A 26,646-nucleotide genomic window follows, 5' to 3' on the forward strand; every position below is an offset into this window, starting at 1 on the left:
GTGTTGGTCCGTAGAAATCTAATATTTTATTATAGGTAAGAGGTTTCTCTTTCTCTCTGGTCTCCCCTAATAAAAATCAGTCAATTCACATTAATCATTACAGAGCATGATATCTGCTATAAAATATATGCATGATGGAACGTGGCCAAACAATAGGCACACCTGAAGGATATTGCGTGTGTGTTTCACCCTTCGACTAACTTGAACAGTCGCTATCAGAGCAACAGCACGTGCTAGCTGTTTCAGAATTCGCTAAAGTCACCGTGTCTAATTAGAACCTTAGCTTCCCTCCTCCTTTTCAATTTCATAACATGGCATAGGAATCTCCCTCGTCATGGAAATTAAAGCACATGCTCAACCCAACTTGCGTAGGCCCATTCTCTTTATGCATCGCGGATTCCCCTTTTAAGTGCCCGGCCATTGGCCACTCACGTATACTTGTAGATGCAACTATGTGCCCACTCGAGGTCTCAGAAATAGAGACGTGATCAACTTCCTTTCCCCATTAACATGGTTTTGGCTGGTGTTATATGTATGGAACTCTTCTCTTCCAGTTTGAAAATTTTCAAGTTTTCATTTTGAACATCAAAATATGTTCATAACGGTCCATCGTCATCTTCGAGAACATAGCACATGCTTTTAACAATCTTCTTCCCTACCAAAAAGCTTCCTCAATATTCTTTTTCTTTTTTAATTCCTTAGATACGGAGCAAAGGAACGGAGTTAGGCAGACAGAATGTTCTGTGAAAGAAAGGGCTCCTACGGCAAAACTGGTAATTTGTTAAGTGGGCTCTTACGACCCAAAGTCGTCAAAGTCGTGATGGCTTTTAGATAATTGATTATGGACATCTCAAAATTCATTCATTAGCGTACAATTTTGGGTTTTGGGCTGGAAACGTGAAACTAGGCCCATTTAAAAGGGATACCTTTTTACGTTGCGTCAGCAGAGCTGCGTAGAAGTTCCTGGACAGGACTCAGCAGTCCTCTCTAGGCCCCAAATGAGCCACATATGCTAGCAAAGGTGTCATCAGGTTTGGGCGCCATGTGTTCACTCTTCGTCTCGCTGCCTGCCTCCGCAATACACGAGCACAACCGACCCAATTCTTCGTCCCCGCTGAGATACGTCCCCAGTAATCGTGTCGGTGCTCATTCGTTGAAAATCCAGTGATCGTCGTGCCTGGCCACAGCGGAAGAGGCTTCGAAGGAAGGGAACTATCAAATGAGGACAGTCGTCTCGCGATTGGTCCGTTCCAGAGCTTCCATCTCCAAACTCAAGTAAGTATTTTCCCTCCCTGTGCTCTGCCGAAATTTCGAGCATCTGGTTGTACAATTTTCCTCGCATTCTATTTTCGGCTTACTTTGGTGGCTCAATACTATTTCTCAACGCCGTTCAATTCGATTTCTGCTTGATGGGTTCAGGGAAAGAATGGATATACCAACGTAATTTGATGATTTGCGCACTGTGCTATTGTTCGACCTTGTATGTGAAACTGAAGCTATGATCGCATCTCGGTTTATTTCTTATAGGATCACGATTTTTGGGGGTGGGGAGGGGAGGGGTTTGAAATTGTTTGTGCAATTTACGAATATATGTTGAGAGTATAGAGGATTTTTTGCGCAAATTAAGTGCACTCTGAAGTTGTTATGCTCTATTGGGGTATTGGGTCGCTGCTTTCGTGATTTGTATTAGGACTACACTTACATTTCTTTATACCTTTGCAATCAAGTTCTTCATCAAAAGATCCAGTCATATATTTATCATATTGTTATCGAAGAATCTTTTGGGCAAGATATAAGAACTATACACAACTTTTTAACAAGCCATTAAATTGTGTTTACCTGGAATTATGATGAAGTGCAATTACTATAGCCAAGAATGGGAGATATCTCTGCACAGACTCTAATAAGGTTGACGAGCCCTTCAAAGTCGAGGAAGCTGAGACCTTAAATACTCCTCCACCTCCGACAGAAAAGGTGTGCTACAATGATAATGATATCTAAATATTAGCTTTGTACTCATTCTGTATACACGATTTATTAACATTACAATTCAACCTCTATGCATGTTCTAGTTGCTTGTGTTGGGTGGCAATGGATTTGTCGGTTCGCACATTTGCAGGGAAGCCCTAGATCGTGGTTTGTCTGTTGCTAGTCTGAGCAGGTTTGACACTTCTTTATTTTATATTTTTTATGACTTTCAGTCTAAGTATTGGCATTTGGTACTTGGTAGCTTTTAATTGCTGCGCTATGGATATCTAATAATGAGCGGATATTGGTGCGAAGCTGTAGATGAAGCTGTAGTTTGTTGTAAGCTTTGAGGACTCTAGGTGTATCTTACTAGTGGGAGTTTTGAGTAGTATGCAGGAGAATGTATGCTCGAACTTATTGTTATTGTACCTTAGAAATAAATTAAAAAAAAATCATTTACGTGTGTACCTGATGCTTCCTTCTGTCTATTATTCCAGGTCTGGTAGGTCATCTCTGCATGATTCCTGGGCTAACAGTGTCACTTGGTATCAAGGTCTGTTTTGTTGTTTGACAATTTTCCTCGAAGACAACATTGATGTGAGATTCTGTGATGTCTCTAAATAAACCTGTCGTACTGTAACCAGGCAACCTTCTTTCAACTGATTCTTGGAAGGAAGCTCTAAACGGGGTCACTGCTGTTGTAAGTTACATTTTCTTCAACCAATGTTTGACATGTATTTGGACGGAGGATAAAAAGAAAGATCCATGCTAGTCTATTATCATATTAAAATTCATTATTCATTCATTTTCTTTTAATTATTTAAACTCTCACCATCACCCTTTCCCTGAGGTTCTGCATGGTGTATGTTTAATTACTCTGTTTTCTTTTATTATTGTGTGTTTTTGCCTTTGCTTTTTTACCCAATTGGTTTGGTAAGAATCCCCATTAATGCATTCATCCAAATTGTGTTTATTTTCTAAGATTTCCTGTGTCGGTGGCTTTGGTTCCAACTCATACATGTACAAGATTAACGGGACTGCTAATATCAACGCAGTTAGAGCAGCCTCAGAACAAGGTAATTAATTTTAGAGGACTATTTTGCCCCCTTAGGTTTTCTCAGATGGGTCTCAGTTAAGCTTTTGCTTTTCAACTTCAATAAAGTGAAAGATGAGCTGGTGTCTTCTATTAAACTTATTGGACGATGTTGAACTTTGCTTGGATTGTCTATTGTCATAGTAGATTTGATAATGTCTGTAGACTACTTGTGGAAATTCCCCCCTTTCTTTCAATTAGAAATGCATGCTTGTTATGCGTTGTTGGGAGAACATTGGTTTCTTTTCACAGTTAGTATGTAGGTGGTCCTTTCTAACCAAGCTTTTCCTACACCGTCCTAGACTTCTTGTAATCTGGTCATGCTTTCTAGTGTTATTCTGTTTTGCTTCTTGTTTTCGTTGATTCAGGTAGGACATTGAGCTTGATTTATACATACTTAATTTCCTGTGATGGACATTCTTGCTCCTGTAATTCTATATATGGATATGATGAATTAACTGCAAAACCTCTTCGGAGGTACTATTTCACGTGCTGTTGTCTCATGCAGGTGTCAAAAGATTTGTCTATATCTCTGCTGCGGACTTTGGTGTAGTAAATTTCTTGCTGCGGGGTTATTATGAAGGAAAGGTAATTTTTCTAATTTGTAAATATTGAGAATATCTTGAGAGGAATGATCCCTATTGCAAAGTACTGAGAGTTCCTGTTAGGTTCCTTGTGCATGCAATAGGGAAGTATTAATTTTTCTTTCTTTCTTTCGTTATTTTTTTGTGGTTTTGATCGGAAATCTATTAGATTTTACGGTTTAGAATATGCAAATATCAGGGATTGGCCTTTTTTCTGCATTGATGCTTATAATTATGGTTGACTTTTCAATTATAATGTTTCAAGTGCTCTTTCTTTAAATGGGCTCTACCACATGCGCACGTGATGCTGAACCTTTTTAATATATTTTATTGTGTCTTATGTTGATGTAGAGAGCTGCAGAAACAGAGGTTCTGACTAGATTCCCTTATGGAGGTTAGTGTTCTGTCTGTTAAAATTAATTTTGGGATGTTTTGTACTATTAATTATCAATGCAGTGGGCATGCCACATGTAGACCTAAAAACCTTGTTCTACCTAAATCGTCCATCTAGTAACTTGATAATAGCGGCACTTCAATTCTAACCCCATCTTTTTATCTTTTTTTTTTTTTTGAACTTTTTCTTTTTCAGTTTGACATTAACAAAGATGTTTGCCTAGAACATGAAAGTTAAATGTTCATATAACTGAGAACTGTAGGGCAAAACTGCTGGTGGTTCCTAGTGTGGCTCCGTGTTCATGTGTGATGGGACTTTCTTTTTTTATTTCTTTTTGTTAACCTTTTTTGCAGGGGTCATTCTGAGACCGGGATTCATTTATGGTACCCGAAGTGTTGGGAGGATGATGATACCCTTGGGTGCAATTGGTTCGCCAATGGAGATGGTAATTTCATGTTCTTCTCTAAGTCAGCATAGTACACCCAAATCTTTTTCTGCCCGTCGCTGTTCAATTCTATGTAGCTACTTACTTTTATTCTTTGTTTGCTGTCTTCCCCTTTCTCTTCTTATTTATTATTTGTTTATAAATGGTTTCGGTGGCTTACCGCATAACTGAAATTACTGTAGATTCTGCAACATGCGGGACCGTTGAACCGGATCCCACTTGTGGGGCCTCTGTTCACTCCTCCAGTCAACGTTACTGCAGTGGCGAGTGTTGCTGTAAGAGCTGCTACTGATCCTGTTTTCCCCCCGGGGGTCCTAGACGTTCATGGAATCCAACGCTACAGTCAACATAAATCTAAGTAAATATGCCTTGTTTTCTACCTACTTTCTTGGTGAGTATAATACAGGGAAATTTCCCTCCGAGTTGTTGACTCATTATTTGAACCGAGGAATATCAGTCCACTTCCTGTCACTGAATAAGATTACGTGTAACAATTGTTTTATCTTTCAAGGTTTTTCATTTCTTTGTCAAAACGTAGCGGTAGAAGTTTTCTTTCTTTTTTGGACCAGGTCATGGAAGAATATTTGGACAAACGCTTTTATTTAGTGATTCTTTTTTTCGGTTTAATCACATGATTAATTCTTTTCCGTGATGAAATGATTTTTATATGGAATGAAATCACTTCGCTCCCCATATTAGTTCGGTCTGAGTCTGAAAGACCAAGAACAATGGGCTGAGATTTGACCCGCTAAATATGAGTTTCAATTGTGGCAGTCATAAAATCGTTACTCGTTAGATCATTATGGTGAACTGCCCGTACTTACGATTTGGTACATTATACCCAAAAAAAAAAAAACTGGTGGATATGCAGCCGAACACATCATAAAAATAACCATTGGCTTCTCTTCTTATTGAACATGCGCAATATTTCAGTACTTTCCTCGACTAATGGGGCAGGTAATGAGTTATAATGCCACATAAGATCAGTCCAGCTTGTCGTACAGAACTCAGACACTAAATCAAACTTGTAGATACTGATTTCGTCTTTTAGTCTTTATAGTAAGACCCTTTTTCATAGCCTTTCATATTAAGTTCCTCGTTTATAACATGTACTTCTTTTCCCTAAATATCCTTTTCTTTGACCTGATTCTTTTCAATCACCTTGAAGGCACAAGGGAAATTACGATGGAAATCTTTCTGTGGTCCATGATTTCAAAGTAATTGCTTCAATAACTTTACACTCCCGTTCCATTTGCTCCTTCTATTCCTAGCTATGTTCTGCCATCAGCCATTTAGACTATGAAATAATAAAAGAAACTATTGCACCTCTATACACTTTTCTGTAGACACTCATGACACAGAAGAGCGTGATGTATTCGTTACAAAACTTTCCTAGGCTCTTATTATTTTATACACATGCAGAAATTTACAGCGATGTCACTTTAAGTACTGTTCAAGACACTCTTTCAATTTTTGGAAAGTCACAGGTTTTGATACAAATGAGTCCATACCATTTGCAAAACACTCGTCAGCACTCTCGGACAAAGCATTTGCTGTCATCTGCATTAGCATGCCAAAATGAAGTCAATGGCCATTTACTATTTCAAAGATTCCGGTTATGCAAGAGTCAAATCCTTCCAATAATAGAAATCACTTTCTGCAAATAACTGCTCACCGCAATAATAGGGATGTGGTTTGACTTGGTGGGAGGTAGAGAGAATTCATTCTCATGCAAATGTGAAGCCGGTAGATTTAGTTCAATTCCAGCTTCTATTGCAGCATCCCAGCTACCCGTTTCTTCAAAAGAACGAATCAGTTTTGTTGCTTGCAGACCATTCATAACTGGCATGCACACATCCTGAAAAGTGCAAGCAAGTGAGCACTATTGACAAAAAGTTACAAAATTATGCAGAACTTCACCCATAAGATTATGAACATTAAAATCAACATCGCTTGCGCTTGTTAGCTCTCTCGTTAATATATTATATACAATCTAGAAAAGAAACAACTGGAATCAATTGTTTGCATGTCCACAAATTACATACTGGGATAGACAATTGAGTAATGGACATGTCTGTGTTACTTGTTCGCAATGCAAGCAATGAAAATGCGAAGAAAGTGAAATAGAAGAAATTTAGGACTAAGCACGCAATGACTCAAAAAAGTTAGGGCTAATGCACCATTGCATCATAGCCTGAAATGAGCGAGCGACTTTCTTAACAGTAAAAGCATTGAATCAAAATTGTGAAAATGCACAAGAAGGGAGAGTGAGATTGCACCATAAGAATTAGGTCATAGCTCTGGCGCTGAACAGCACGCACAGCTTCCACTCCATTATTCACAACATCTATGCTATGACCTAATTGCTTCATCATTGACTGTGTCACCATGACATTGATCTTGTTATCCTCAACGAGAAGGATATTAGGCTTTAAATTTGGTTTAGCTACTTCTGAAGTACTGCTGCTAGAGACACATTGCGAGGCAATCCCTGTTCTTTCTTGACTCGAACTTGCTTCTTGTTCCCTCAACATTGTTGTTGTGGCTATCCGATCTTGATCTACCTCTGCATGATATGGAGAATCTCCACGGCCATTTTGCGATTCGTTTCTTGTATCTGCATTTTTGTTCTCTATCTCTGGGCTGTGACTCGATGAACATGCACATTCGGATATCGCCAGGTCATCAGCTACTGAGGATGCATCCTCAACTGAATTTGCTCCTTCCAATTGGATATTATTAGAGGGAATTGAATAGGAAATCTCGGGAAACCCATTGAGTTTACGCGAGGTTACACACCCAATTTTTTGAGGTAATAACTTTTGGGTCCTGCTAGATCCATAGGAGGAGAACAGGGAGCCCAAAGTGGGTGGTTGAAATTGGAAGAAGCTCTCTGTGGTATCATCAGATGCATCATCATCATCCTCTGCATCTGAGGGCTCATCAGAATGATCACAAATAGCTGAAACCTTGTATGGCAATATGAAGGTAAATGTAGAGCCACAGTGTTCTTTGCTAGTCACAGTAAGACGTCCACCCATTAACTCAACCTATTATGGCAAGTGCAATGAAAAGAACACTCTGAAGATCGAATCAAACGTAACTTCCATGGATAGAATCATAGAAAGAGAAACACAAAGCTTACCAGTTGTTTGCATATTGCTAGTCCCAAACCTGTCCCACCATACTTTCTGGCATGGTCTGCACTGACTTGCATGTACCTTTTAAATAAAGTAGGTATAGCCTTCTCTGTCACGTTATAAATTGAAGAAAAAGGTTAGACTTATACATGTCTCATGGTAACTGTTCTGTATCATGCTTAAGTAGACACGATCCCAAAGATACCTGGTATTCCAATTCCTGTGTCATAGACATCACAACGCATCCACACTGCTGTTTCAGTTGAGTGAGGTTGCTCCCCAGTACCTCCATTCATTAAGCACTCGCTTTTAACCAGAGGGCTATCTTCATCACTCAATGCATGATTTTGGCTACTGCTATTTTGAGATGCTGAGAGATATTCCTCTTCGACTCCATTCCCTGAAATACTAGACTGGTCTGCACTAGTCTTCTTGAGGCTTGCTTCTGCTTTTGCAAAAGACGGATCTGGCACAAGGTAAAGATTGATACCAACTTTGCCTTCATGAGTAAACTTGATTGCATTGCTGCAAGGAATAAAAATTATGAATGCAAAGCAGCAGTTGAGTAAATTTACGGTCGCCCCTGGCAAAATATGAGACTGAAAACCTCACAAAGCTTAGTACCTGACTAAATTTGTGAGGATTTGCCGAATCCTTAAAACATCTCCGATGACCTGCAGTAACCAATAGTTCAGCACCAACGTTAGAAGGAAATATTTGACAGAAAAGCAAGGAGGCTATAAATATCTTCTCACCTCGGTGGGTACATCATCTGCTACATGTCCTTCCAAGGTTAATATTTTCTGAAGTGAAGCTGCAGCAGTCTGGAGTACATGCTTTACTACCTCTCTTGGCCGGAACTTGGTAGCCTCCAACTTCATAACTCCTGCATAGAGGAGATTAAATGATCAGTACCTAACTTCCAAGTTTATCTCTGATTAAAAATGTACTTCATTTTACGGTTCAGACATCAGATATGAATTATAAGCCATGGATAGAGGATAGTGTTCAAACCTGACTCAACCTTGGAAAGATCAAGTATGTCATTTATAAGTTGAAGAACCAAATCTCCTGAAGATAGCATGACATCCAAGAGTTGTCTTTGCTCACGATCAAGCTTTGTCCTTGAAAGAATTTCAGCCATGCTAACAACCCCAGACAATGGGGATCTGATCTCATGAGACATGGTTGCCAACATTTGTTTTGCTCTCATAGTCTCCTCTATTAGAAAGTTTTTTTAAAAAAAGAAAGGAAGAAAATGGGATAAGATTTCTTTCTGCCGTAGCAGAAAGGAATAAATTCACAACTAATGCTTGACTGAGTGGTCAAACCTGTAATGTGGATAGTTTTATTCAGTTCTGTTTCCTTGGCTTTCTGAACCGCAATTTCTTCCCGGATCTTCATCATCCTCTCTCTTTTTCTCACCTGTAGATTGCCAGTAAAATTAATTTCCTCTTTACATCCAAAAGGATGAAAGTGAGACTAAAAGCAAGATTCATTTACCTGATCTGTGACATCCATTCCCATATAGTTTATTCCTAGCGTCTCCCCCGTCTTGCTGAAGACAGGTTCTACATAAATCAAGAATGTCTTTGACCCAAATAATTCTGTCTCAAAAGTGATTTCCCTTTTCGCAGGCAAGCCTTTTTCTAGAACTTCTCTCTTAAAATCTTGAGATTCTTTAACACCAGATCCTGTGAAAATTTCAACATCTGTTTTTCCAATGATGTCCTGAAAATGAATAAATTAAAAGTTCAGATATTTAAGCTGACTTGTTGCAAAAATTCCTCATGGAAAGAAGGAAAAGGCATATTAAAAAGAGAAAACGAAGTTTCATTTTGAAGAACTGGTCAACATTTTGAAAGAAAACAAATACAATGCAATAGCTAAAAACTTTCTCATATAACCTTGAAATAAGATCTTCAACAGCAATTCATTACCTCCTCGTGCAAACTTGGAAAATGATTATAGATAAATCGATATCGCAACTCTTTGTCCTGGAAAAACTCACAAAAAAAACAACATCCTCGTGAATTTCGACGTCAAATGCTAAGGATGATTCTATAAGTTGTTTAATATACTCCTGCCAGCTTAGCACTAACTGTAATTTACCTGGTGACCAATAACCACAGGTGCATTCTGTAGTACAAAATGTAAGAAATTATCTGCCCTTTTCAGAATCTGGGACAGTTCTTCTACGGGTAAGGACTGCTTTTCAAGATTCTTTATACTTTCTTGTAACTTTTCTGCAAGTATCTGCTCTCTTTGAACACTCGCCTCCAACATTTTTTCCAAATGCAGCGCTCGCTGTTTCCAATATACGGTTGTATCATACTCAGCATCTATTTCAATTCTGTTGTTTTGAACAACGACATCGCATTTCCTGCGTGGTACATCTTGCCATATATCATATATTTCATCCAAAATAGAAACTGGGCGTTTGTCCCCATATGCTTCTTCCTCAAATCGATGCTCCTCCAATATCTCCAACTTCCTTAGCTCAACCTCCCGCCTCTGTTTGCTTAGGTTGTCAAATTCTTCTCTAAGAAGACGCACAGCATTGGCCTGCTTATACTCCAAATGTTTCATGAGGTAGGAAAGTTGAGAAGACCCCTTGTCTGTATAATTTGTGAGCTCCATGAGACGCTTGAAATCAACTATAGTTGACTCCTCCATCATTATAATCTCTTCCAACATATCTTGGTCCTTTCCAGGCTTTTCTATGTTAAATTTTTTTCCAACATCAGTTCCAATATCTTCAGGCCACATTGAATGGAGGAGTTCAATGTCCATGTCCTCGATATAGTCATTCTCCATCTCACAAACCATGGTAGCCCACTGTTTACTTTATACCCAATTCCAAAGCCAATCTATTCTTTTTTTTTTTTTTCTTTTTTTCTTTTTTTTAATACAAGACAAGCCAATCTATTCTTATAATATGCAACTTGAAATTTCAATTAATTCATCCCTCTTTGCCATCACAACTGAATTTCTAGATCTTTGGCTTAGTTCAAAGCTCTTTGTATCCACACAATGGCTCTGACTGAACACTAGGAGAGAAGTCAAAGCATTACTGCCCGTTGCAATCTGTTTGGCCATGATTAGTCAAGTTAAGCGCTGCATCAAAAAATAATTTCATAGAGATTTTATTTTGTAATTAGCGTAACAAATATATAAACAAATATGTAAGAGACAATAGTAAGCAAGAATAAGAAACTGAAATAGAAGTAAATACATAATCTGGAGAACACGGAGAGCAAAAAACAGGAGCTTAACGATTACGAGCTCTAAGAGGATGACAATAGTTGCAAGCTCAATGATCAATTGCATCCCATATCAGCAACTGGATGTGAAATAATAAGAGAGGAATTTGACTACTTTTCCTTTCAGTGAAAAGCAAAAAAGATAAATGCAGGAGACAAATGATAAAAAAGCTCAGGAATCGGTAAATTATTGCCCTTTACATGACGTTGCTCCAAAATTTCAGGATCCTTATTAGATGACCAATTTTCAGGAAAAAGCATGGTGAAACTGAACAGGACATTAAAAGTAGCCAAGGCAAGGTATTAACACTTTAACAGGAGTCCCTTAACCAAAAAGATAGGCGATAAAAGATAGCACGAAGCGGTATCGAAGTAGACATTGAATGTGCACGAGTGAAGAACAGCAGTTGAAAAAATTATCATCCAATATCAGGAGTGGAAGAACTTATGAATTAAATAAATAACTGAACCATTTTCCGGAATTGTTGAGCTTTTCAGCAGAAATTGAACATCAGTGTCGGTTAACTTGGGGACTTCCAAAGCTGATAGAAACACAAATTGGATACTTGAACAAACACTTGCAAAGTGGAAGACGAAGTTGGAAGACGTTTTCATGAGAACCAGGATAGCTAGAGCGAATAAGAGAATCCCAATTGCCAAAAGCTATAACAAGGAAATGAAGAGCTCAAAAGTAAGCTAACCTTTATGGAATCAATGAAAGCCAGAGACCATGGAAGACCCAGAAAGAAGAAGAATTGAGGTTGACAATGTCCAAAAAGATTTTCTCGCAGATCTGAGGAATCTCTCCAAGTGTCAAAACTCAAAAGCCTTTAATGGTACATCACAGAACGCAGCTAGAGAGAGAAAGAGGGTCCGCTCAAGGAGAGGATAGCATGTGCCAGGGAAGGAAAAGGAAAGACAATAATAAAAATGAAGAAAGAAGACACCCAAGAAGGCAGAAGACATGTGCATCAGGAGGTCAAAAACCATAGAAAATTAATCTGGGCCATTTTGTTTTGGCTTTCTTAAGTTGAGTCATCTTTCTTGGTTGTGAGGGTTTGTATTTTAGGAGACATCAACATTTACCAAGAGCTCGCTTCCTCCCCTGCGAGGCCATGGATTTGGATCAAGCTATCATCTTATATTGTTTCCTTGCAGCACTGTTGCTCTCTATCTCTCTTTCTCTCTCACTCCTCGGAAACAGATTCATACAAATTGTAGAAAGAGAAAATTGGACTTTTGTGGGGAAATTGAGTTTTTAAATCCGAAGGAAGGTCTTGGTGTTCCCCGCCCTTGTACAGGCTGACGTGGGGATGAGGTGCGTTCAAAGACGCGCTGCATGAGCGAGAGTCTGCGTCTTAACCAACCAACCCACATGGCAGATCTCTGCCTGAGGCATGTCTATTTTTGGGTTGGAAATAAGTATTGGCTCCCGCAATCTATACCGTTTTTAAGAAATTTTGTTTCCTACTAAATTATAAGACATTAAATAGATATTGTATATTTTTAATTACACTTTTATTTTATTAAATACATAATAAAAATATTTATTATTTTAAATATATTAAATATTATATTTAATATATTCAAGAACATGATTAATTGGATATAAAATTTTTACAAAATTAATATTTTAACTAATTTTTAAAAATATATAAAATAATTAATAATGTCTTATATTATAAATTCGAAATAAGTATTTTTGCAATATAAGTAATCACGTTCAATATATAATCAAAGTAGAGTATAATTGAATGTTAGTAGATATTAAAATTTTTTAACAGAAATTAGAAATCGGAGCATTAATTCATTAATTATGTTGTGAGTGATCAGTGTTCGTTTCTGTTAGTTAGTTGAAGTGTGCGTTTTAAGTTTAACCACATTGTACTTGGTATTGCAGGTGTTATGAGCTTGATTACTATACTGTGGATCTATGATCTTCAAACTAAGAGAATGATATATTGGTTTCAATCGAATCAAAACATTCAACTTAGATTTTAAAAACCTAACTTTAAAAATTTATAAGTGCGGTTCTCAAATTTTTAACTTAATTATAATAAATTTATAATTTATAATTTATATTTTAAATTTAAACAGAAAAAATAAATTTATTTATTTTTCAATCATGTTAAAATTTAAAAAATAAGTTATAAATTTATTAAAAAAATTTACAAAATTGAGAATCAAATTTATAAATTTTTAAAATTTAATATCAAAAATTTAAATTAAATTAATTGATTCTCTTAAGATTTCTCTATCATTCTCCCCTAAATTAAGTATTTACTATTTTTTAAGAAAACGCCAAGTGAGCTGTGATTAGGGCGGTTGCCCTATTCTTAGATAGTTTTAAATCTTGGCATTAAAACAGTACTAAAGGGGGGAAAAAACCCTCCTAGTATATAACATCTTTTGTCTCTCTGTCACTGTAAAATAAAGACACGTTTTCGAGATACGTTTTTTTTGCCCCTTTGACCAGCAGCGAAAAACTGATATGATGATATCATTAATCACTAGAAAACAGAGTCTAACAGCAAATAAAAGTCATAAGCCCAGAGGCAAAGACCCTAACTACAAAACAGAAAAACATACACTTTCGCGATACGTTCGATTAGATAGTTGACGAGGTTTAAGGTTTTTTTTTTTTTTACAACGGATAATTTGCGTAGTTAAGTCTTACAAATAATAAAAATCGAAATAAATTTTATTTTTATATTGGTTTATAAAAACTAAGTGTACACAAATTATACACACTTTCATTCATTGTATTGTTTTTGTTTTTGGAAGTGTTATAATAAATCTTAACAAATCCAGCTAATACAGGCAATTTTATATTTTTCATTTAAATCGTATATTTACCATATCATTGATTAAAAAATTATGATTTTTTCATATTCTTCAATTAATCCTCCGCGTTATCACTAAGAACATGAAAAATTAGGCTTGCACCTAATGGCTTAGGACCAAGAAAAAATAGGGAACGTGATAATTGGGAACGGCAATTATAAATTCTGAATTATTAGAATCCTGACAACAAATTATAGTATTTACTTGCAAATTGCAATTCAAAAAGTGAATAGATAATTGAAAAATTAATAAAATACACTTAAAATTATGTGTAATAATTATTAAAAATTTATGAAAGTCAGTTGAAGATTACAAACCAATCATTTATTTATTTATTTTTGCTATTAATATGTAGATAAGACTAAGTCATTTGAAAAATTTACAAAATACATCTAAAATTATTTGTAATATTAATTGAAAATTTTTTAGAATTGGTTATGAATTACAAACTAATCATTTATAATTTTTTATTATCACTTGAAAAATTAATAGAAGATACTTAAAAAATTTTGTAATATTAGTTGAGAATTTATAAAAATCAATTGTAAATCTCAAATCAATCAACAAAAAATAATTTAGTGCAAGTAAATGGCATGGTATATTATTAAAATTTCAATAATTTAAAATATATAATTGTGATTAATGTGTCCTAGTTGTCATTTTTGGAAAAAAAAAAATAGCTAACGTATCTTAGTACGGATGGATTCTAATAAGTAGTTTTTAAACATGTGTTTATCAATAAGTTTACCCGTTTCAGTTTCCACGTGAAGCAACGTCACGTATACACTGTTCTTCGCAAGTCAATTCTGTTGACGGTAATGAGAAGAAACTTGAAGAAGATAATGAAATATAAAATTGTATGGGCGAATTTCTTAACTCTGTCATGCTTTGACCTTCAGCTGCATACTTTTTCTGAAAGAAAAAAATTTTAAATTTTATTTATAAATTATGTTATTAAATTTTTATTATAAATTTATTTATTTTTTATTTAATATTAAAAAAATTATATTATTAAAATGTATAAATTTAATAAAAATAAAATTAAAAATTTAATAAATTTTAAGATAGAGTTAATTAATTTTAAATTTTTTTAATATTAATAAAATATATTAAAAATAATTTATAAATAAAATTATAAGAGTATTTGGTAATTTGGTATACTAACAACTCATGGACATAGGGACGGGCTGGCGAAAACAACCTAAGCGCAACGAACCCCAATATATATATATATATATATATATATAAGCACGTCGTCATTCACCTATGTAGTTTTATCTTTTTTATATAAAATATTTTTTCGATACTTTTTACTTGAAGATTTCAACGCATGTTCCTGAAAAGTGAAAACATCACTTTTGAAATTCACTTTTTTATTAGGTAAATATTATGGAAAATTTGAGTGCTTTTTTTTTTCCCCAAAGCTTTTTAAACTACTCAAACCACGTTATTTACAAACTTATCTTGTCACGTGAAACATTTATTTGAATAAATAAGTCTGCGTCATTCACTAGATTTGAATCTCAAAAATGCCTAATTTAACACTTTCCCATCTTATTTGTAAAGTAGAGAGGGAGAGAAAAATTTTATTCTATTTATAAAAATTACGTAATTAAATTTTTATTATAATTTTTTTATTTTACCCTTCATTAAATGTTAGAAAGAAAAAATATATTATTAAAATATATTTATTTAATATAGATAAAGTTAAAAACTTATTAAATTTTAAAACAGAGTTAATGAGTTTTAAAATTTTTCTATACTAATAAAATATATTTAAAATAATTTATAAATATTGTTAGAGGAGCATGGTGGAGGGAGCAATATTTAGCTAGCGGTGTGTTGTCACGCTGCAACTTTTGCTTCCGCCAATACGAAACAATCCGAGGTGACACTAATGCTCCGATCGCTTTTTGGCATGCGTTCCATGTCATTTGATCATTTTGTTTTGAATAAAGCTTTTATAGCTTCTTAATTATGTTAGCAGTTTTCCACGCAAGCCAGGAAAGAGCACTGAGTATCGACGACTAATCCCACACTCCCTCCGATTACTGTTATAGAATGCTTTTTGCAGAGATTTTCTGACGTTTAATCCTTTTTTTTTGTCTTATTTATAGCATAGAAAAAAAAATTTTTTACCTTATTTATAAATTACATTACTAAATTTTCATCACAAATTTTTTCTTTCACTCCTTATTAAATATTACAGAGAAAAAATATATTATTAAAATATATATATTTAACAGAGATAAAGTTGCTAATTTATCACATTTTTGAATAGAATTAATCAGTTTTAAATTTTTTTATTTTGATAAAATATATTAGAAGTGACTTATAAATAATATAAGATGAGTATAAAATACTTGATGAGGTATCAATTATATTTTTCTAATATTATCTAGTATCCCTATTTAAATTTATTAACTGCAAGAGAAAATGTAATGTCAATTTTAAAACTTAATGGGATAAAATTAAAAGTTTATTATATTTTTATATAAAATTAATAATTCATCCACCTCCCTTTAATACGATGAATTGGTTAAATATGCTGTATAGTAGGGACTGAGGGGGGTAATATTCCTTTACCATTTGAATTCATGCAAGATAGAAGAATTGTTTGGTTTTGTTCTTTTTTTCCTAAAAAAACCATTATTCAAAGTAAATTTTAAAATTATTTTCAAAACAGAAGAAATTAAAATAAAAATTTATTTAGTTATGTTAATTTAAAAACATTTTTAGATTCAAAAACGCTAACAATAGTGGTCAATGGCAGTTAATGATAATAACTTATGATAATGATTGTCATAGCTAAAGGTGCTGTGATTCACAAAATAATAATCAAATATAATGTACTTTAACAAAAAAAAGGAAACAAAAACATTTCTAACATATTTTTATTTTTTTGTGCTTGAGAATAAAAAATAAGAGTAGTTTTGAAAATATTTATATGCAAAATAATTTTAAAAAACGGAAAACAATTTTTAAAATTAAAGCCAAAGAAGTTCTAACAGATTAAGGATGCGATTGGTTATTATTATTATTTTTTGTTTTAAAAAAATGTTTTGCAACATAATATTTAAATTTTTTTTAAAATAAAACAAAAAAATATTTGATTTTCTTAATTTAAAAATAAGTTTAGAATTAAAAAATGGGTCAATAGCATTGATGGTCACTAGCAATTAACGGCGGTGACTTATGATTATTAGTTTGAAATAAATAATAGTTTTAAAAATAATTAAGTTCAAAATGCTGATTCAAACACAGTTTTTGATCTTTTTGTTTTTAAAAACAAAAACCCAACATGCCCTAAAATATCAATAATGAGTAGTATTTCAGTTCGTACAAGGGGCTGCTGGTTTTCGCGAGGCACGAGTGACATTATTAAAAATTTAAAATACGCCTCGCCTGATTGCTTTATCATTGAAACGCCAGCTATATAAATATATGTCATGAATACCGCAAGCCGGCCCAGCCATTCGGGTTAGGGGTTGCAGATCTGGATCCTTACAAACTTCACTTGAATTTTCATCAAGTTCCACAATAAAGGATACGTATTTTGTACGTGTTATAGATGCATGTATATAGAGGTATTAATTAAAATCGGCCGTTTAAAGGTTAGAGCTCAAATAAGCTAATCTTTTTAAATTTGATTATTTTTCACGGCTCTATTTTTAACAGCCTGACCTTTAGAGCCTCAGCCCTATTTATTTTATAAAATTTTAATTTAAAAAATATAATTAAAATTCTAACAAAATTATTACATATCACATTAAGTTTAGAAAAATAAAATAAAATCAATTCACACAATAAAAGTTTTAAGTCTGATAGAAAAATAGCATCTCAAAATTAACTCCGACATCAATTACACGCTGGTAGCATCACCAACTAAATTTTGATAATTTTCATTATCATTAATATTAATATAATTTGATCATTCTTTTTGTGGATCCTCATCAATGTCAAATATGTTAAACTTTTCATATCTTCTTTTTTCATCCTCATTATTTGCAATAAATAATAAACTAAAATTGTAATTTCGAGTTATTTAAAGAATGCAAAAATATTCAAAGTAAACAAATAATAATGTGCATGTCTACCATCTGAACTAGAGAGTGAATGCTAAGCTTGAATGATGTGGTGTCTTCTTTTATATATATATATATATATATATTATGTTGTTGTTTTTTTAAATGTATTAGGGCTTAAAAGAGCTGGCTTTAGCTTTAAAGTGCCGGCTTACCTTTTTAAATACTGAAGTAATAGCTCGATCCTTAATTTTTCTGGACTTACAAGCTGGCCCTAATTAACGGTTCTACTTATATATATATATATATATAATTTAATCAAAGATAAGAATATTGTACATGCCATACTATACAAAATGCCGTGCACATAATAACAGCTGATGATTTTCCCATTTCATGCATGCATATTATTGTTTTATACCAAACTGATTAGCTATGCAATGGTAAATTAAATCAGGGAGCACGTGCCACTTCAAGGCGTACCTTATGATATCCATGCAACTATACTGTTAGTTATGCCGTGATTGAGGAATGGATTTTAAATGCACATCCACGTCGGGGGCTCAGATAGTCACGGTGCGTTTGGTAGCAAAGTGGAAGAATTGTTTAAGACGAAAATGGACAATAGAGGACTGCCAGCAATAATAACACTAATAATAACAATAATAAAATAGCTAGACTCAGTCCTATATACTATAATTTAAGGTTAGATTAGGCGTAACGTAACACACAGAAGGAATCCCCAGGTTCAGTATTAGAACTTTATGAAGACACCTTTTAAAGTTCATGCCACAATGCGTGCATGGGCGCGTGATTTACATGCGACGAGGAGGTTAAGAACATGTTTAATATTCCACCATCCGTGGACGCAAAAGACAAAACTGCCCCGCCAATTCCAAAGCCCAAAAGGAAATGAAGAGACAGGTAAATACAAAAAATCGACCAGCGGAGTGGACAGTGGGGAAGGGCTGTGAGGGAAACGAAAAGCAGAAGAGCGGAAGGGAAACAGAATCCGTGAACCCCGCCATCAACTTGTTCCTCCTCCAACTTGTTCCTCCTCCCCATCCGTCACCCACCCTGCTCATCCTAGATTTGTGATTTGTAAAAATATCTTCCAAGGACCGGCCAGTGGCCAGGCTATTTAATATCAAACGAGGATCTCAAAATTTTGAAATATTAGTTACTGCAAGATTAAGGAATTGTTTTGAAAATAATTTTAAATGAAAAAATTACTATAATACCTTTTTTTTCTTTTTATGAATTTGTTAATATAAATAGTTTATTGGTAAATGCAAATAAATATTTATTAATTAATAAATAATTATTTGCTAAACATGATCTACATTTGTCTTTTTTAACAATCAAGCTCTTTTATATCCTTAAACTTATCAATTAACAAATAATTTTTTAATAAATGTGAATGAATACTTGTTAATTAATATATGACTATTTATTAAAACATGATTTAACATTTGTCCTTTCTCACAACTAAATTTTTAAATTTCTTAAATTTATCAATTAACAAATGGCTTTTTATTAAATGTAAATAAATATATGCTAACTAACAAATGATCACTTGTTAAAATATGATCTATATCTATTCTTTTTCACAACTTAACTCTTTTAAACTTTTAAACTTATTAATTAGTGAATGACTTATTGTTAAATATGAATAAATACTTGTCCAAATAAATAAGAAAAGTATAAATATTATAGTTTTTTCTCATCTAAAATTATTTTTCATTTAATCCCCAAGTCTTGCAATAATATTTTAAACATTTTAATCCTTGTTTGATGAATGATATATTATATGTGATTTGTTTTGAGTTAAGATGAGGCATACAATTTTAAAACTTAAAACTGGGAAGATAAAATATTAAAACTTAAAAGCGTATGGTTTAAACTTAATTTTAAGGATACAGCTGGGAATTTTTTTTTGTTAGGATAGACATGTAAATAATTTTTTTTTTTTTCGAGGGGCCAACAATGTGTGGCTCTGCCATCATATTCCTTCCATTTCCACGCAAGCCCTCTATCGATCCTGCTGGGGTGTTGAAGTTACGAAAATATCCTTGGGAGATTCCTGCCCCAGAATATCCATTCCATCCCAAGATTGCTAGCCCCCTATGAAAGGACGTATCAGTGGACAACACCATTCCGGGTTTTCTTCCTAATTTGCGTCCCCTTCTCCCCCTTTAAATTTGCTAACCTCGCACCATCCAGATTGACCTTCAATTATATTTTAAGCTGCCAGCTCAAACATCCACACCCTCATTCAGCTGAGTGCTTCTTATGTGGGCTCCGTTGCTTTTTTTTTTTTTTAATTTTACTAAACGACAAACTCAAATTGATGGGCTTCCTCCACATCTAATTGCCCTGCTTCCTCCTCCACTATCTCTCCTGTCATTTGTTTAAGTTCTCTTTCTTGTTTCCTTCCTTTCCCTCTCCTCCTCCTTTACGAAACAACGACAGCGTCCACATATTGGGCCAAGCGTAAGCCCACCATTCCTGTTAGTGGAATCGCAGCCCAGAAGCCCAGTAAGAGAATCTCTCATGGCCTGCCTTCCAATTATTGAGCGGGATTGACAATAACGCTTCGCTCGGTCTGGTGATCACGTGAGCTATGACTCTGTTACAAGAGAAATGAAACGAGAAAAGAAGAGGCATGGATGCATCATTCGTAAAGAATATTCTCTCCGAAAAGAGGATAACTTCACTGCTGATGCTGATGCTGATGCACAGCCACATTTCGTCGGCGTCATTATGACACTCATGTAGAGTCTATTTATCAAAATCAACCCGCTTACGTGGATAACTTCACAGCTGTTGCTGAGGCACAGCCACCTTTTCGGTTTGTCGCTTCCTGGACTCTGCACAGTGACTTTGAACGGTTTATGAGGGAAACTTGGATAGGAACAGATGACTGGAACGAGAATGTTATGCACTTCAATACTGAAGAAGTCAATATCAATAATTGGAAGGATGGAGTGTTGGGGCATTTGGGAAAAAAGACAAGACACTTGTTGAATAGACTTGAGGGTCTCTCAAAGGTTTCACGTGATTGTTGGTTGCAACGATAAATCCATTGATGACCTACAGGCTAAACTATGGACTGAATTGGAAGATGTCTTGAACCAAGAAAGTTTACTATGGACTCAAAAAGCAAAATGTGTGTGGTACTTGCTTGGAGACCACAATTCTAATTACTTCCATCCACGAGCTAATTCTAGAAGGAAAAGGAACAAAATTATCTCATTACAAGATGATGATGAAAATTGGCTGTGTGAACTAGAAGACATTCAAAGAAATGCTTTGTCTGGTTTTTTTTTTTTATGGGGCTCTTTTGAAAAGATAGCACCAACAGCTCTGATCTTATTACCTAGTTCGCCTACCCAGCTATGAATAGTTCTATCTTGGCCTCTCTCGAGAGCATCTTTCATGATGAAGAAGTTAGAAGGGTGATTTTTTATATGGGAGCTCTCAAGTCCCCCAGTCCGGATGGGCTTAATGCCTTTTCTTTCAAAGTCAATGGAAGTTCGTTGGGGATTCTGGAATGAAGATTGTCAAACAAGCTTTCATAGATCCCTATACTATTCAAGAGAAAAATGGAACCTTTTTGGATTTAATTTCTAACAAGGACTGTTTGAGACTTTCCGTCAATTAGTCTTTATACTGTGATTTATAAGACTCTTACGATGATTATTGCAAATCCAGTTAGAAGAATTTTACCTGATATTATTTCTCCGAGCTAGAGCAGCTTTGTCCCAAGTAGACTTTGTTATGATAATATGAGAAATATGAAAGGGAAAAAGGGTTCATAGCCATCAAAATTGATCTAAAAAAGACTTATGATTGCCTAAGATGGGATTTTGTGCTATCGTGTCTTAGAGAAATTCATATGCCTAATGAGCTGATTGATGTTATTCGGGTTTGTCTTACCTCAACAAAAATGCACATCCTATAGGAAGGCAGTAAAACAGAAAAGTTTCCCCTAACTCGTGGGCTTTGCCAAGGGGACCCTACATCTCTATTTTTTTGCATTTTGCATTGAGAAGCTTACTCACTTAATTCGGGATGAAATCAAGAAGAGCGACTGGAGACTGATTAGACTCAATAAGGATGGACCTTTGTTGGCCCATCCTTTTTTTTTTTTTTTGGTGCAGATGATCTGGCCATTTTTTCTGAAGCGGCAGTTGATCAGGTGGAGATTATTAATCGCTGTCTTGAAAAATTCTACTCGGTGTCTGGTCATAAGGCTAGGAAGGAGAAAACAAGAGTGGTCTAGGGGTCAATAAAAATTCAGCAGTGGGCTCCTGGGTTTCTCTTTGATCTCTTTCGCATCAAGAGAGGGTTAACAAAGGTACTTGTAAGCATGTGGTGGATAGAATGAAGAATTGCTTGAGCAATTGCAAGTCAGGAAATATTTCTCTTGCAGGGAGGACCACCCTGGTCTCCTCGGTTTTGTCTGCCATCCTCACGTATCTCATGCAGACTGCTATGCTTCCTACGTCTACTGTTGAAGAGTTAGAAAAACCTTCTCGGACTTTCTTGTGGGGCTCGACAGATGAGAAGCAGAGGGTCCATTCTGTTTCCCGGGAGAATGTTTGCAGGGACTAGAAGAGAGGGGGTTTAGGCATTCGGAACCTTCAGGCGCAAAACCAAGCGTTCATGATGAAAGCTGGGTGGGGGCTTATTCAAAATAAAGAGGCTCTCTGGACGAAAGTAGCGGGAAGCAAGTATAAATGCGGTTCGGATTTAATTCCTAATATTAATCGTTCTCGACCTAGGTCTCAGTTATGGAATGGAATAAAGCAAAATTGGGATCTACTCATGTCAGGCCTACAATGATTCACTAACCATGATGGACGTGAGGTGGTGAGATGGAAATATGAGAAGCACGGTAATTTCTCTTTTAATTCGTTCTGCTGACTCCATGCTGCGTGAGGACAAGTCCCCTGAGTCCATGCTGTGGTCGAAAGTCTGAAGCTTCATATACCACAACGGTGTTAATGGATAACGTTGCATGGCCTTCTTATGACTAACCAGATGCGTGTTAAACGTAACTCGTGCAATAATGCGGCGTGTAATGGTGCAACTTGGAGGAAGAATCCTTGGTGATCATGCGGGGGTCCGGGAAAATTGGCTGATGTATATATGTCCATCCTGACCATTTGGACAGTTTCTTTTATCTTCCTCTTTGGGAACGGTGCAGACTTAGATGTTGGAGTTGGCGAAGAAGGAATGAGCGCATATTTCAGAATAGGGTCGCATCCAACGCTGCCATTAGTGCTCAAGCTTCTGCTATTCTGCGATGTATGAAGAAGATGCAAGATGATTTGAGCTGTGTCAATAATTAATGGTCGTAAGGATTTTATTGACCCCTATGATACACCGGGCAGCGAGGATGAGATTATGCTTTTTGTTGAAGAGGCGTTCTCGGCCCAAACTCAAGCGACTAGTTGTGGAGGCATTTAAGATTATAATGGGAAGAGGTTAGGTGCCTTTGTTTATGTTGAGACTGCAGGATGGGGATGCACTGAAAGGGGACCTATGGGCGTGCTTAATGGGTTAATGGGTTTGAAGAATGGTTGGGACTGGGGTTTTAGAATGATATGTCTTTGGAAGTTATCCAGCTGATTGAGCTGATGTGGATATTCATATCTACTGCAGAGAAATTCTGGAAGTTCGACAACTCGTTCAACGGAACTGGAAGATGTGACTGAAACATATCCCAGGCGATGCTCATGCACCTGGCCTCTGTGCTTTGGAGTCGGATGTCCTGTCTCAGTTTGATTGGCCGAGACCTTCCTAGGGCTATTTTTTGATGTTCTGTTTTGTTGCTTCTTAGTCTTTGCACTTAAATGCCTCCGAGCAATTTGTAAGGATTCCAGGAACTGTGAACTTCATGAATCTAAGTTTATCAAATCATATCAAAATCAAAATATTATTTGCAAGTCACCATCGTTCTACATTCTACATGATTATAATCAAGGCTAATATGTACTCTTCATCGTTTAAATTTACATAAAATTTTAATTTGATTCTTTAATTTTATAAAATATTTTTTTAATTCTTTAATTTTAATATTATTAGTTTCGAGTTATTATTATTATTTTATTAATCATTATTATTTTAAAAAATTAAATATAATATGTCAATATTTAATAATGTCCTATCAATATCTTAAAGTCTGACCTATGAAATTTTTGTTGGAGAAGAATTGAAAACACACTTTATAAAATTAAGAGATTGAAATAAAATTTTGTATAAAATTAAATGGGTACAGGTATAGTTTAATCTAGCAATAAACATACATATGAATGTAGATTAACGAATTTCTTTGCACTTAGACTTTTTTTTGGTATAAAATTAACTCAAATATAAAGGAAAGGCAAAATGTCGATGAATATTAAGAGTAGACTTTTTACAATATACTAATGATAAAAAAGCCTTCCCTCTGTACTCTCTTCATCCTAATTTATGAAGCATTATTGGGTAATATATGATATTAGCATTTCAAAAGATGAGATATTTTTTTATATAAATGAGGTTTTATTGATAATATTTTTTAATACTAACCTTCTTATTATATTCTCATTCTTTCATATTATTCCTTCACAAGTGAAGTATTGGTTGAATGGTATTTTTAGTTGTTTATATTTTTATCAAGAAAAATAATATTTTAAAATATATTTAATAAATTTTATCAATATGCACTATATTATTTAAAAATATTTTATAAATTAAGGATGAGAGGGAGAAAAAGTCCTTCTCTGCCTGTCCTCAAAATCATAAAAGAAAGAAAGAAAAAAAGGGGGGTCCACTTTGAGTTTCCCATGGAACTGAGATGTTTTTATTATTAAAAAAAAAATCGACACTGAGCTCCCATTTCCCTCAACCTTTTCCCCCCTCCCTGGAGCATAGGTAAAAGTTTCGTAGATTGCTCGATGGAGGTTTGGTATTCGTGTTGTTTGTCGCAGTATCAACTTTACAGGTGTAAAATTCCACCTCACCGTACGTCGAGTAAAAAATATCAACGTAAAAAGAATAAATTTGTGCGACCTTATTTATGTTTTGCTTTGATGACTGAAGCTAGAAAATTTCCCGTTCAGGATAAATCGATTTGTTTCTTTTATCCTTTCTAGATTAACAATTTAATACTTTATAATGAAATTATCCATTTTTACTGGGACAATAATACATTCTAATTATTTTTTTTCTTTAGCAAGCTTGGCAAGTCTTTTGTGTGTGTGTGTGTTTTGATTTTAAAAATTTTAGATCGCATAAAATATTATTTCAATAAAAAAAAACCAATGGAATTTATCTTTTTATTTGTTGCTTGCAAGATTTTTTCTATAGCAAAAGTTCATAGCGTATGTGTTAAAACATAAAATTTATATACCTTAAATACTCTCTTAGTTTTTATTATAGGGCATCTTCTATAAAGATTATTTGGTCCTAGAATTTACTTAGATCAAATTCAAGTACTCCAATGTTACATAAGTGATGAAGGTAATGAAGATGAGATTTATATGAAAAGGGACCAGTTATTTGGCGCACAACTAGTAATTGCATGAAAGTATATATATAGTGATTTATATCGAAACTGATTTAAAATAAATTTGTGAAGCTCGTGAAATATAAAGTTGGAAGAAAGATCAAACATTGATGGAATGTATTTGCATATTTTTATACAGCATAGGCTTGAGACAGATGAAATATAAATTTAGATTGTACGAAGAGTCTGTAACATGTTAAAATTTACTAGAACACTACAATACATTGCTTCTCCCGTGCAATGCTTCGTGGATGATAAAGCCATAACATGGGCATTCTCTTAGTTTCACAAAATTATGAAATTCCACCTTCATTGCCTATAAATGTTTAAGCCAAATACTCCTGTCACATAGCCCGGCAAGCATTTATGTGAATTTTGGTGTTCCCAAGTCATTAGAAAATGTATTTTATTTTAAAAAATGTTGTATTTTCTTTAAAAAAACACTAGTAGGATTTAATATCCATGTGAAAATGTATGATAGATTAGTTTTAACAATAATTTTTTATTTTTATACATATTAAAATTATAAACATTTCATTTTAGTGACAAAAATTAATTATTTGGTTCCTATGTTTTTGGCTAGGTTGATAAACTCAATCTCTAAATTTTAAATTGATACAACTCAACCTTACAGTTTTGGCCAACAAATAAATTTATTCTATTTTATTTATAAAATTACTACCCATAAAATTAAAATTTTATAAAAAAACTAATCCCTTTGTTTAAATATATAGGTTATTCTTAACTAAATCTTACCTTTCAATAAAATAGTTATTCATTTTTAAACCAATATTATCTTTTATATTTAATTCTATTTAATTGAGTGCTTTACTCTAAAATAAATATAAAATAATTTATTCATTAGAATTATTTTTTTAAAAAAATGTAATTATTATACCTTAAAATAATCAAAATATTTTATATTTTTTAATATCTAATCTCTAAAAAGATACCTTATATTTTCTAATAAAGAGATCATATAAATAAACAATTATTTCAATATGATGTTATAAAAATTTAATGTCAATAGTCACCGGCATGCTTTGCTTTTTTAAACTCAAAATGAAAAAAAATAAAAGGTAATTTAAAAATTACATAAATAAAAAAATTTAACATAATATTATAAAAATAATATGAAGCTTTAATTTATTATGTATTAAAAAATAATCAATAAAAATATTGATAAATTTTCACTGTTAAAACAAAATTATTGTTCAGCCCCACAACATGAAAAATTGTAATATAAAATATGTTGTAATTTATGATAAGAAATAAAATATTAGAATTAAAAAATGTGAAGAACAAATAATTAAATTTAAAATAACATTAAAA

At 34.0% G+C, this 26,646-nt stretch overlaps 2 protein-coding genes across 2 annotated transcripts; one reads left to right on the forward strand and one right to left on the reverse strand.

Annotated features, from left to right (window-relative positions):
• Nucleotides 1-1,020: 1,020 nt before the first annotated feature.
• On the forward strand, nt 1,021-5,111 carry LOC129317839 (uncharacterized protein At1g32220, chloroplastic). Its single transcript, XM_054962239.1, has 10 exons — nt 1,021-1,275; nt 1,857-1,974; nt 2,073-2,161; nt 2,466-2,521; nt 2,613-2,668; nt 2,951-3,044; nt 3,570-3,649; nt 3,997-4,039; nt 4,393-4,484; nt 4,667-5,111. Exons 1-10 carry the CDS (start codon nt 1,220-1,222, stop codon nt 4,844-4,846), a joined length of 864 nt encoding a protein of 287 aa, XP_054818214.1. The 5' UTR covers nt 1,021-1,219; the 3' UTR covers nt 4,847-5,111.
• A 678-nt stretch (nt 5,112-5,789) lies between these two features.
• On the reverse strand, nt 5,790-12,080 carry LOC129317830 (histidine kinase 5-like). The gene is made up of 13 exons (XM_054962220.1): nt 11,589-12,080; nt 9,737-10,741; nt 9,565-9,621; nt 9,128-9,355; nt 8,956-9,049; nt 8,639-8,845; nt 8,380-8,510; nt 8,249-8,298; nt 7,830-8,149; nt 7,630-7,733; nt 6,764-7,534; nt 6,160-6,342; nt 5,790-6,044 (listed from the first exon to the last, which is right to left on the reverse strand). The coding sequence occupies exons 2-13, from the start codon at nt 10,451-10,453 to the stop codon at nt 5,922-5,924; spliced, it is 2,985 nt and encodes a 994-aa protein (XP_054818195.1). The 5' UTR covers nt 10,454-10,741; nt 11,589-12,080; the 3' UTR covers nt 5,790-5,921.
• Nucleotides 12,081-26,646: the final 14,566 nt, after the last annotated feature.

The sequence above is a fragment of the Prosopis cineraria genome, unplaced genomic scaffold (genome assembly GCF_029017545.1).
Source record: "Prosopis cineraria cultivar Desert tree isolate PC_DT_omini unplaced genomic scaffold, ASM2901754v1 PC8, whole genome shotgun sequence".
Lineage (NCBI taxonomy): Eukaryota > Viridiplantae > Streptophyta > Magnoliopsida > Fabales > Fabaceae > Prosopis > Prosopis cineraria.